Here is a 13025-nt window from a genome sequence, read left to right on the forward strand (position 1 = left end):
CATCACATAAATATTTTTGTTTTTGTCTCAGCTTCAGAAAATGTAGAGGCCTTGAGGCTGTCAGATCAAGATGAGAGCAGCATCACTATGCAGTGGAGTAAAATCAACAACAGCACCAGCTTTGTTCTCCAGTTTAATGGATCAGAGACATTCATCAGAGCACCAGATGGAGATGGACCAGTAACTCACACAGTCTCTTTTCTCACTGCTGGAAAAAAATATACATTCACTCTCTTCTCTGTGTTTGAGAGCATTAGAAGCAGTGGAGTACAGTTTGAAGCTGCAACAGGTAAGAAAATGACCATAATTACCCTGCCAACAACAAAGTCCATTACCAAGACAGTTCTTGAGTACCGTATTTTCCGCACTATAAGGCACACTGGATTATAAGGCGCTCCTTCAATGAATGGCCTACTTAAAAAAAAATTTCATATATAAGGCACATAGAATAGATGCTACAGTAGACACTGGAGTTACGCTATGCATCCACTAAATGGAGCTGCACTAACGGGAATATCAACAAAAAAGTCCGACTCCGGTCAGCGAGGAGAGCCTTCCACGACTGGGCCGGGCGTGGCCGGACGATGGTGACCCTTCTCCATTCGCGCACAGCATGTTCGTGGAGAACGTGGTGCTAAATGACCTGCAGACAACTTGATTCTAGACGGTCGGTAGGTAGATAGGTCAGTCAAACTTTATTAATAGATTACAAACAAGCGTTCTGACAACTATCCCAGCATGCACCACGCGCTTCTTCTTCTACTGTCGAAAATGAAGTCGGCGGCTACTTATCGTAGTTGTTAGACCTGTTGTGGCTCAATATTGGTCCATATATAAGGCGCACTGGATTATAAGGCGCACTGTCAGCTTTTGAGGAAATTGAAGATTTTTAGGTGCGCCTCATGGTGCGGAAAATACAGTTATTACTTAAACTGTGTGTTCATATGCGATGCGCAAAAACATGTTGAACAAGCAGTTTTAAACTTGTCTAATGTGATGAAAGTCTATGATTAGTTACATTTATATTTAGATACTATATTGAGACAACCATGGCTAAAGTACGAGAAGACTGCAAATAAGACTTAAACGCAAACATTATTTGGCCATTTGAGCAAAATCATTTAGTCTGGTTATAGAAAAGTCTTCATTACATATGTGTACATAATATGATGGAAGCAGTTCTAGTGTTTGAAAATCAAACTTTTGAATCAAAGAGCAAAACTCAAAATCAACTGATCTCTGACCTTTATTGTATACTTTAGCATTTGAACATAGCAGTATGCTTTACTTCACCAGATTTGATTTCTTATATTAAAATTTCATAAAATATTGTTACTTGATTAGGATTTTTTTTTTAAACAATTATTTTCTGGTGTAAGATTTTAGGATAAGTCGTTTCATCATCTCAATATTGTTTTAGAATATTATCTTTTGGAGGATAAACATTTTTTTTTATTAAATTGACCTCCTTTTTCTTCTTTTGTCTCAGCTCCTAAAAATCCAGAAGGCTTCAGGTCATCAGATCAAGATGAGAGCAGCATCACTCTGCAGTGGAGTAAAATCAACAACAGCACCAGCTTTGTTCTCCAGTTTAACGACATTCAGACATTCATCAATGCACCAGATGGAGTTGGACCAGTGAACTACACAGTTTCATCTCTGACTGCAGGAACCAAATACACATTCAGTCTCTTCTCTGTGTATGAGAACGTCAGAAGCAGAGGAGTACAATTTACTGCTGTCACTGGTATGAATATAAAGTATATACATTTATTCACAACCACAGCAAATGATTTTTCCTCCAAAATCTTGAAAATCATGTTGAACCATCAAGGACTCAAACCTGGAAACATCACACTTAAAAATAAATTCAAATCTCAATTTAGTGGGGAAAAAGTACTTTGACCTGAGATAAATAATTTCTTTTGAACTATTTCAATTCTTTCAGGATGTATAACTCAATCCATCCATCCATTTTCTTACACCCTTGTCTCTTAGTGGAGTGGGGAGGTGCTGGTGCCTATCTCCAGCTCACGTTCCGGGCGAGAGGCGGGGTCCAGAATTAACTGAAAGTATTAATGGGGTCAGTTTGACAACTGTGCTAAAACAAAACCTCAAACAATTTTTATTGTCTTCTATTAATAATAGAGTAAGAGTATGCTGTTTCTGATTGATGAAATTAGTTTTTACAACAGTAGGAATACAGATTAAGTTGGATGTTTGTAGATTCCAACAGTTGTGCTTTAAAATACACACTTCTAAATTAAATAATGGTAACAAACTCCTGTGAATAAATGCCTCATTTTTATGGACAAAATGTCTAAAATATGAAAACACTAGTGGGGTTTTTTTTTATGGGACTACATTGTCTAATGTCACATGCAATGAGGAAGTAACACTATGAGCCAGAACATCAGTTTATATAAGGGTAGGAAATAAATTAATAGAATTGAAATTTTTAAAATGTGAAATATGTGCCAAGAGCAAACAGCTATTGTTGAACAATAAATGTTTAAACTTGTTTCTTGTAAAGGAACTCAATATTCAATATAAACATATTAACAAATCTTTGAGACAATCATGGCTCAAATATGAAAAGACTAACGAGTCTCATATGCAAACATATAATTTGGCCATTTTAGCCAGTCTTTATTACATGAGTATGTATTTATATCATTTTGCAAAAAGCAAAATATACTTAAATGCACATTTAATGGTCCAGTCAAACTCTCTTCATTCAAACAGTAAACCTGAAAATCATCTGATCCCTGAACTTTATTTTATGCTTCAGCATTTGAACATAAATGTTTGTTTTACTTTAACAGATTTGATTTCTTATTTTAGAATTTGATCAAATAACATTACTTGACTTGGAAATGTTCCTAATAAAATTATTTGTCTTAAGATTGTGGGACTTTTTTTTATCATTATGACAATATTGTTTATAAATGTAAACTTTTGGAGGATAAAGGTTTTGAATAAATTATTTAAATTTGTCCTCACTTATCTTAGCGCCTAAAAATGCCAAAGGCTTCAGAGCATCAGAACAAGATGAGACCAGCATCACTCTGCGATGGAATAAAGTCGGCATCAACATCAGCTTTGTTCTGCAGTTTAACGGCACAGAGACAAACATCAGTTCACCAGATGGAGACGGACCAGTGAAACACACAGTCACATCTCTGACCGCTCGGACAAACTACACATTCACCCTGTTCTCTGTGTTTGACAATGTCAGAAGCAGTGGAGTCAGCATACTTGCAACTACTGGTAAGATACTTAATCCAATAAATAAGATCAAAAATAAGGCAAATCCAACAGATTTGCTTTATTTTTCACTTAAATTTGCAGTGGTTTTAATTATTTTAATTTCACTTCAGAACTTAAGAAAGATTGTAGAAAGTCTTATTTTGAAACACCTGCAATTATTATGTCTTTCTGTTATTAGTTTATGATCAATATTAGGTGTGTTGTGGACAAGTTTATTTTGAAATTACAAAAAAATAAAAGAATATGGAATCACCCCAATATGTTTTTCTTTTTTCTTTTCATGTCAACAAAACCAACTTGCTTGAAACTTGAAACAACATCAACTAACAAACAGGGCCAAGTGAGTATATAAACACAATTTTTAGATTTTTTTTTTCCCTATTTGGGAATTTTTTGTCATATAAAAATATTAAAGTTTGAATTTTACTCAAAAACAATTGCATTTTATTAATCTGCAATTTAATAGATTTCTATTATATTAGTGAATTGTAAATGTCTAATTTTTGTTATCAACAGGTTATGTTTTGGGATTGAAGCTGAGGTTGAAAATTCCCAGCACAATGACAGAATCAGAGCTAGAAGATGCTTTGATAGAGGTGAGCTAATATTTATTTAGATTTGTTCTATGTCTATTTGTGTCTATTTTAACCTTTGACTCATATATGTGTTTTTCAATCCAGCTCTTCAGAAAATATAATCTGCCGCCACAGTTTACTCTGAAAATCGTTTCTTCAAAACCATGAAATTTCCGGGGGAATCAAATTCTGCATAATTCATATGTAACGTTGTTTCTTTTCCCTGAAATAACATGTATTTCATTTTATGTACCAATTTAAAAATTCTGGAATGTTGTAATTTTACAGATTTTATTATTTTTTTTATGAGATATTTTAATCTATTTTTGTTTGCCAAGAACTCAGTAAAGAATATCTTCTATTTTCATTAATCATTTGTGTACATTTCTTATATGATTGTGTTGCCTCTAAATAGTTTAAGGAATCAATAAATTGGTTACTTTTGATTGAAAAATTGTCTTAGACGAAATACTGAAAGCTATATACAGAAGCTTGAAAAAAACCTGAAAAAAAAACTTAGATATGTGGTGATATGAACAAAGTAAAAGTAAGAAGAAGCAAAACTTAAGTCTGAACGACTCCATTTTGCTCCCTTGGCCATTACGTGAATGTGAAATTCTGATCCCCCACCACCAGATGGCGGTGTAGGTATTTACCACAGATTTCAATGACGCCGAGTTCAATATTTTGGTCCCGACAGCGACAACCAAAAATGTAGTGTGACATCCAGGTCGTATGAGGTAATGGGAGTTCTTTAAAACTATTTGAAATGCATGCCAAAGCTGTACTCAGAAACCGTTTTTAAAACGGGTATTTCCTGTAACTCATTCCTTTCAGTGTATTATTGTTACCTCTGGTTCTTAGCGTCACGAACAGTTTCTCAGAAAGCTCAGCTGAACTCATGACAGATTTAGGAGACAGCATAACCCAATGTGTAAAATGTGTTCATCTTTGAGTTTCTGCTCCTTATTCTATTACTCTGAAGAACAGGTGGCACACAATTGAAACACTATTAACTTTATGCTTTATAATATGATTTAATTGCAAATAATTAATAATAGGACTCAGTGATCAAAGCTAAGCTCAGTGTGAAAACAGAAATAAAACCAACCTTTGTTTATAACATCTCTAATATGGAAACGTTAGTCAAGGTAATTAAAAATATTTTGAGTATATTTTAACACAAAGATTTGATGCAAACTGTTTGAAGTTAGAGTTTCTCCCAGTGAGCTATTCTGTCAACATAATTTTTTACTATTCTGTAAATTTATTAGATTTATGAAAATAAGGAATCTCAAAAAAATTTGGATTTTCAGAGATACTTCATTGTTAAGATAATACTCAACTGTTTCTTTCTATGTTTAAATCATAATTAAATTTGCTGTTCAAAGTTGGTTGCCTGGTTACATTAGACTTAATTGTTCAATGTCAGTGTCGTTATTTTTTCTCTGTTATTTTAAAATATTAACTACCTTCTATAGATTTTCTAAGCTTCTAAATAAAATATGTGTTCTTTCCTTCCACCTTCTTCAGCTTTCTGTTTGGATCTCCCAACTATTTCACTGCAACAAATGAAACAACTTCACCAGACATTATTTTGTCAAATTATTTCTCCCATGATAAAAATGTGTTTGACCTTTTTTCTCTTTTCTACATTTTATAACGACTCAATTTATTTTGTTTTCTTCGAGATCGTTCTCACGCCACGGATTTAAGCATTTTTCCAATTTTGTACAAAGTTTCTTGTTCACCTCTGATACACCCAGAAAGCTGCAAAATAATCTGAATATTTCTACAGATGACAGGAACTAACTTTTATTAGAAGTTTGACATTGAGTGAAAACAAGCAGAGTACAATCTCCTGCTTGCATGACTTTTTAGTCTCACAAATTATAATATTGGAAATAGACTTTTGATTTAGAAAAAAAAAAAGCCTTTTACTGCAAAGTGAATTTCTATGAACTCTGGTGTTTTCTTAGAACTATGCTCATCCTCATTCCTGTACTGTCAGATGCTGGTAACTGCCACACCCACCTCAAATACCTATAAACATGCTGCACATCTCAAGATTTTGTTGTACTTCATTAGCTTGTATAAATTGTGAAATACATTCTTAGTGTTTGGATTTAGAAGATATTATCTGGATACTTTATTTTTTCTCAAGCTTTCGCTGATGGCTTACAGGCTGATCCTGTTTGGGCTCACAGGTTGGTATCTTATTCTGGCTTATGTGATTAGCACTTTCACCTCAGTATTGACGACGTACTCGATTCACTTAGGAAAGTCCAGAGCAGCTTTTTTAAGCATCCTTACAAGATCTTTAGCTTTTGTTCTGAAGCTAATATCCAAATGTTGTAGCAGATCATGTTTGATTCTAGGAGTCCCTTCTACCTCCTAACCTGTGATGGCCGACTATTCAAATGATGCCAAGACTTGCATGTACTTGTTTAATTGAAGATGAAGTTGGCACTTTCAGGCATCTGGAAATTTTACCAGATGAACCAGATTTATTTATTCTGTTCCTCTGATTTTGACCGATTTGTTTCCATTTTTCCAGGATGTCACTTAAGTAGTGTGTTTAAAATACATCCACAGGTTTACCTAACATTGGTTTACAAATGTTAAAGTTAAAGCGTCCTCGGCTGGGGTTTCTCTAATAGTTTAACATTATAGTAACCTTAGTTAACTTGAAGACAACTACAAAAATCTATTTTTCTTTCATTATTCTGGCATTTAAAAAAAAACAGGATTTAGAACAAACTTAGAATTTATCTTACTTTTTAGAAACTGTGGAGTATTCACCACCTAGGCCAGTGTTTCTCAACCTTTTTTGGGCCAGCTCCCCCCTAGCCTTTATCCAGGTCCCTCACCGCCCCCCACCAAAGAATTTGTAGGCTACTTTGCACTGATCATTATTTTATCATTAATATTACTATCACTATTGTAGACGTTTTGATTTTTATGCTTGTTTCTGTATTTATCATCAAAAATAATTTCCCAGAGAACAAAATGTCGTGGGAATAGAAATTATTTTCACAGGCGTCTACGAAAAATGCAATGAATGAAAATTTAAGTTAAAATTGGTAGGCCTAACAACAGCCAATCAGAGTGGAAAACAAATTCTTATTTTGTGCCATTTTCTAGTTGTTAAATATTCCACAAAATGACCAGATAAAAGATGTACAACATGTCAGTTTAAACTTTGAACTATTTGCAAAACGACTGAGCTCTGCAACATTAAAACATGGATATAACTAACTACATTAATCATAGTTTCTGGTGGTGCAGCTCTGTGCTGCCTTCAGGAGAATGGGACAACAGAGTATCATCCATAAAACTTCACCCTTATGGCATTTATTGTGCAAACCAGAGCTTTCAGTGGAAAAACTAAAGTTCCAGGTTCTTTTAATGCCATACAAATATGAGACAGAAACATGGATTATATCTTTATACAGACCTGTCTATTGATTACAGATTAATAGTTTAACTGGACATAAATTACAAAGAACAAATCTGGTTCTTAATCAAATCCTAATGAGTCAAATTGAAAGTGTCATGGAGTCATCAGCCTCATGACATTAACACTGACATGAAAAATAATATTGAAGAAATAAATATATCAAATCTGATTAAAAACATAAATAAGTGATCAGTTATTTACTGTTATGGTCTGTAAGATATATTTATTCTCAGTATTAGATGTGGTCTCAACAAACCCATGGCACTTCAGCAATATTATTTTACCTTTTATCTGGAAATAGTGTCTGTTTATTCTTGCCATACCATCCTCTGTATTAATTATTGATCCAAAGGTCTTACCATACCAGTTTATTCCTCTGTATTTACTTTAGTTTCTTGCATTTTGTTCTTCATTCATTTCCATTTAGTTTCTTTTGATTATTATTATTCTCTCTTGGGTTATTGCTATGTCCACTTTAGTTTTTCCTGTTGCTAGTTTTATTTTATCATTTATTGACCACCAGTAATTTTCACTCATCACCTGCCGCGCCGCCTAATCGTCATGTGTTTCACATCATGTGTTGATTTTTCACTGTTCAGCGTCGGATTCTGTGTTTTTATGCCATAATTCATATCTAGTTCGTCGCTCCGTTTTATGTCCCGCTTCTCCTGTTTCAGAGTTTTGCGCTATGTGCTTGTCTTTTTTTTTAAACTCCCTAAGGTGCAGGGCGGTCGGGAAAAGGATCGATGGGGAAAAGGCAGACTGACATAAACCTTTTAAAACAACGGAAACAATTTCTGCATTCTGGTTATTGAAATTTAAAAGTGCTGTGTTGTTCTATCACCCCCGTTTCATACCGGACCACTTACAGCACCGTGTTAACGCTATAAAATGAACGCTCTCTATCGTGGTATCAGTGAGGGTGTCGTGATTTTAGCTAACAGTAGCAGGAGACAGGAGCTGGGACAAGAAGCTAACAGAAGCTAACAAACACTGAATAGAAGAAGAGCTGCCATCGGTACAGTTGCAGCCAAGCATGGTTTAATGTCACACAATACAGTTTTACCAAGTTGCTCAAATTGTTGTGCATTTAAGGTGTAAAGTTTACCTTCGCCCAAACGCCCCCCAAAGGCATTCCAGTGCCCCCCTTTTGTAGAAATGTCCGCCAGCGCCCCCTGCCGTCCTCTGAATGCCCCCTGGGGGCGGTACCGCCCACGTTGAGAACCGCTAACCTAGACCAATACTACGTCATCATTTAGAAACTGTGGCGTGCTCACTTTTAATCCAGAAAAGGAATTAGATTAGTCACTCTTTAGTTTATTTTATCAGAAACTGTAGAGTACTCACTATTTAGATGCAGAGACCAGAAGAACAGTAGAAACTTCTGCCATCAACGTTAGATCAACATTAGATTATTTTTCATCTTTTGCTCTTTCCTTTGGTTTGTTATTTTGTTTATATTTCCTTTAAAGTCCTGTAAAGCACTTTGTATTGCCTTGTTGCTGAAAATGTGCTATATAAATAAAATGACCTTTACCTTACCTTAACACTGCAAACCAGCTATGAAGGTTACTTTCTGGTTCCTGTTTGCCATGTTCAATAAATATAAATCCTTTTAATCTACACGAATCTTGCATAAAATCAAATTCTAGAAAGATTTTAGGACAAACAACTTTTAGACCTGAAGTTAATAGACAGTGACTCTCGCTGAAGAAAACTTAACTCTCCATATCTTGTCATTTGGATACACTAATAATAATCAAATGCTTTTAATCCCTATTTTTGCTGACATTTTCCACAGAAAGCACGCTTGGAATAAATAAGGAAGATGAATGAATGCCTGTAATTTAATGCTATTAAAGTTTAATGGGTTTTATTTCAGGCGCCCTGTTCAGTGTTGCTAGTGCCCAAAGCCATCAGTACTACTTTGTGAACACTTTGCTAACATGGACAGAAGCTCAGAGCGTCTGCAGACGGAACTACACTGATCTGGCCACCATTGAAAGCACAGCTGATGTTGATAACTTTCTAAATACCACCTCCGGTTATGCAGGTGAGTTTTTAACTTGAAAATAGGTGAACAACACAAGTATAATCACAAACCCCACATTTCAAGTACTTTGAATTGTCCTGTTGCTGAAAATGTGCAATATAAATAAAATTATCTTATTTTTTTTATACAAGTGTAAGTTTTATCATATGTGACTATAAACATGCTTCACTGCAGCTTTTAATGTAATAAACTTTTTTTATTATTTACTTAGGCAAGGCATGGATCGGTCTCTATGACGACACAATAAACAGCTGGAAATGGTCCCTAAATGACAGCAGCTTCTATGGTCCTGGAGAAAATTCATTTAGGAACTGGGAACCTGGGCAACCCGACGATTATTATGGACAACAGCATTGTGTCAGGTTTTACGGGTCCAGTGATAGCTCACCGGGCCAATGGGATGACATTCAGTGCATGGTAGCAATGGAATTTGTGTGCTACAATGGTAAGAGTGTTATACATATATGAAATATTATTATTTTCTAGTTTTCTTATTCTACGTTTTGCCTATATATTTACAGGTACAGTAGGTGGATCACCATCCTATGTTTTGAGTGATATTTCACTAACCTGGACAGGAGCTCAGCAATTCTGCCGTGAGAATTATGTTGATCTGGCCAGGTAAATAACAAGACAGTATATTAAAGCAAATACTGCATTAATGCATAATATATAGAGAGGGATTGTAGTTCATGAATTCCAGACGTTTTTCTGTGGGTTTTTGTTTTGTACTTTAAAAAGTCATAAACCATTTCCTTATTCAAACACATATAAACATGAAACATGTTAAAAGCTGTAGTCTCTTTCATCATGTTCACCATTAACTTGTAAAATGTAGAATGTACGTTTAAGTTAACTTCATCTAAGACACGTCTCACCAGAGAACAATGGATTTCTCTAAATTTGTTGATCTCAGTGCTGCAGACTGTGAAGTCAGCGGGCAGCCCTCCTCTCAAGGCCTAAGAGAGTTACGAGGCTGGATAATGTCCAGGTCGGTACCTTACTCTGACCGCTGACCCCTCCAGCTATAAAGCCAAAGGATCGTTTCACCAAGTTGGTGTTATAATCTTATTCTGACACAATACATTAAACATTGTTCTCTGAGGAGAATTTTATTATTTAGTTTTATTTTTCAGCTTCTCCTCCTTCAGGAAAGTCATGATTCCACTTTTAGCATACAAAGAAGTTGTTCCCATGTTTTTATTTCAGTGAGACCTCTCTTTACTGGTTTTTCTTTAAAGGTGTAGGAATGCTCAAAAAGAAAAACAAAACAAACATCAGTATTTCTTAAAACAAATTTCTCACTTGTGAGGTTTACCTAATTCTTAGTAGCATTAAAATTATTTTGCATACACTGATTTCTTACAGGAATTCAATTTCTTTTATGGTTTTACTTAACGTTCCCCAAACTGCATGCACATGTCTCTAGCATTTCATCAATTTGGTCTGGTGGTTTGTGTTTTTGGGGTGTGGTAGAGTCTGATCATGCTGAGGATTTCTCCTATTTGTGGTCTCCTCACTCCACCACCCCTCTTGTCGCCCCGTGCAGCATTCTTTGAAGGGCAGTTTCTTGCCCAGTGACCAATATTGCCACAAATCCAGCAGCCATTTGAATGCCGTGGATTTTGTGGGGTGTTATTTTGGGGTCGTCGCCTATTGTGACTTCCTCTGCCTCTGCCTCTTCCGCGGCCTTTTGTCCGGCCGTTTGAAAAGGCAGAGGTATCTAAACCTCCAAATTCATCCAGGTGAAAAACATCTGATCCTTTCACAGCCTTCCTGACCTCTAAGGTACAGGGTCTAAAAACATATAAGTTTTGTGTCCCTTCCTCTAGTGAGGGATACAGTCGTGCTGCTGGGACTGCAGCGGCTGATACTGGGGCAGACGGAGCTGCTGCAGCAGCAGGGGGAGAGGTGGCTGCAGGAGCTTGCTCTCCCTGCACCGCTACAGCATTCCGTGTGCTTGGAATTACTTTATTTTCTTCCGTCTCTATAATTAAGTTTTTAGATTCATTTAACCATAATTTAGCACACCTCAGCTCATTCTCCTTTTTAGATTTTTTATTTTTTATTTTTTTATACCCATTTTTCTTTCTACACTACTCTCCAAAATTCCCACAATTGTTTGCCATTGATCAATTTTTAGCTTTCCATCTATTTTATATTTATTTCTCCATTTTTTCATGTGTATAGTGCTACCAGGAAACCTGGACAGCATGTACTTTTCATCCCCATCGGGGCCCTCAATAAGTGAGGAATTACAAGAATGTTTGTTTCCCATATGTAAAACACTTGCAATTTCAGCTTGAAAATATTATTTATTTGAATTTATTTAAATTTGGTCCAGGTTTGTTGACTCCTAGGGAGTCCTATGAACTGGAGATCTTTTCAGTGGGCCAGCAATTAAAATACCTTGTTGTGGTATTCCCCGCTTCGACTCTTCCGAGTGGGAGAATCTTGCCTATTGCATCCACAAGAGGTTTGCTGTTTAATTCCACTGTTTTATATGAGGTAAAATACAGAGCGGTATTTAAACCTCCAACCACTCTCACACTACTCTTTCACGCACACACACACACATCAAAGCAGCAGCAGCAAACCAGCAATACCAGCACAGTAATGACTCTACGATTTAGCGCAACATTATCTGCTTTTGTCTTGTAAGTTGTACTTTCAGAAAACTCGGCACCAGTCATATTTTACCCATCAAAAAATCTAAACCACACAGCAATGACAAGCTTCCTATCCGCCTGAGGACGTGCCCTTATGGGGTCTCCTCGAACAGAGTTTTAGCAGAGTGACATTTAACAAGGATACTCAGACCTCAGAGTTTTAGCAGAGCGAACATCATACAAGGATTCTCAAACCACAGAGTTTTAGCAGAGCGACATCATACAAGGGAACTCAAACCACTAAAATAGCCATTTTAAAATTCACCTACGTTTCTGTAGTTTTCGGGTTGTCCAGTCGGATCTCGTCACTCCGCCGTTGGCAGACAAAGTCGGACATGTGTCGCTGGCCCAGCGAAGAATTCTACTTCCTGGGTCTTTCTTTCCAGGTCCAGTTGACTCTGGCCGTGCACGGATTCAGCGCGTCTTCCTCTGCCTGACAGCGGTCGGTATGAGAGATCCCGGGTTTCGGCACCAAAATGATAGGTATTTTCCTAGAACCTACATAAAAGAACCACAGACAACGTATATGAATTTTATGACTAAACTTTTGCAAAAGGAGAAAAACTCTGTCAACTGCTCCTCCGAGCCGTTCACAGAGCGTTCTGAAAATCTTTGGGTAGAGCTTGTCTTTTATTATCAGACTTCAAAGATAGACAGCAGAGGAAAAACAGCAAAGGTCGTAAAACATTTTACCTAAACACAGCAAAGGTCGTAAAACAATTTACCTAAACAACTAGCAACCCAGTTCCAGATGCAATATCTGATCTATGGCCTGAGCCCGGTTCAAATCTCGGTCAAACTGTTTCACATGTAGATGAACGGGCAGTTGTGACCTCCAGGTCAGTTCATACACACTAAAGAAGAGAATACTTTAAACTGACTAACATTAGACTGAATATGAACTAAAGTAACAACAAAATGATAATACCAAAAAATCTCTATCAGTTGGGTTGTTAATTTGAACATGTTTTGTTGATTTTTTTTGTTGTTCTTTAATA

At 36.2% G+C, this 13025-nt stretch overlaps 2 protein-coding genes across 7 annotated transcripts in view; both read left to right on the forward strand.

Moving 5' to 3' along the window:
- The first annotated feature begins 45 nt into the window (after positions 1-45).
- On the forward strand, positions 46-3584 carry LOC145548822 (fibronectin-like). Its single transcript, XM_081599829.1, has 3 exons — positions 46-289; positions 1490-1747; positions 3013-3584. The coding sequence occupies exons 1-3, from the start codon at positions 88-90 to the stop codon at positions 3453-3455; spliced, it is 903 nt and encodes a 300-aa protein (XP_081455955.1). The 5' UTR covers positions 46-87; the 3' UTR covers positions 3456-3584.
- A 199-nt stretch (positions 3585-3783) lies between these two features.
- The window catches only part of LOC145548685 (C-type mannose receptor 2-like), a 49753-nt gene continuing 40511 nt past the window's right edge, over positions 3784-13025 (forward strand). Inside the window, exons 1-5 of one of the 6 annotated variants that reach the window (XR_014084687.1) lie at positions 3784-3866; positions 3951-4585; positions 9188-9358; positions 9570-9803; positions 9880-9979. Coding sequence is in view for 5 of the 6 variants with exons in the window: in XM_081599585.1 (XP_081455711.1) it covers positions 6019-6052; positions 9188-9358; positions 9570-9803; positions 9880-9979 (539 nt within the window). In the remaining variant the exon portion in view is untranslated. Of the gene's footprint in view, positions 3867-3950; positions 4586-5504; positions 6053-9187; positions 9359-9569; positions 9804-9879; positions 9980-13025 lie in introns of those variants that run through there. The other 5 variants (XM_081599585.1, XM_081599590.1, XM_081599589.1 and 2 more) reach the window with 5 other exon arrangements.

This window comes from Poecilia reticulata, chromosome 18 (genome assembly GCF_904066995.2).
Source record: "Poecilia reticulata chromosome 18, P_reticulata-male-v2, whole genome shotgun sequence".
Classification (NCBI taxonomy): Eukaryota; Metazoa; Chordata; class Actinopteri; order Cyprinodontiformes; family Poeciliidae; genus Poecilia; species Poecilia reticulata.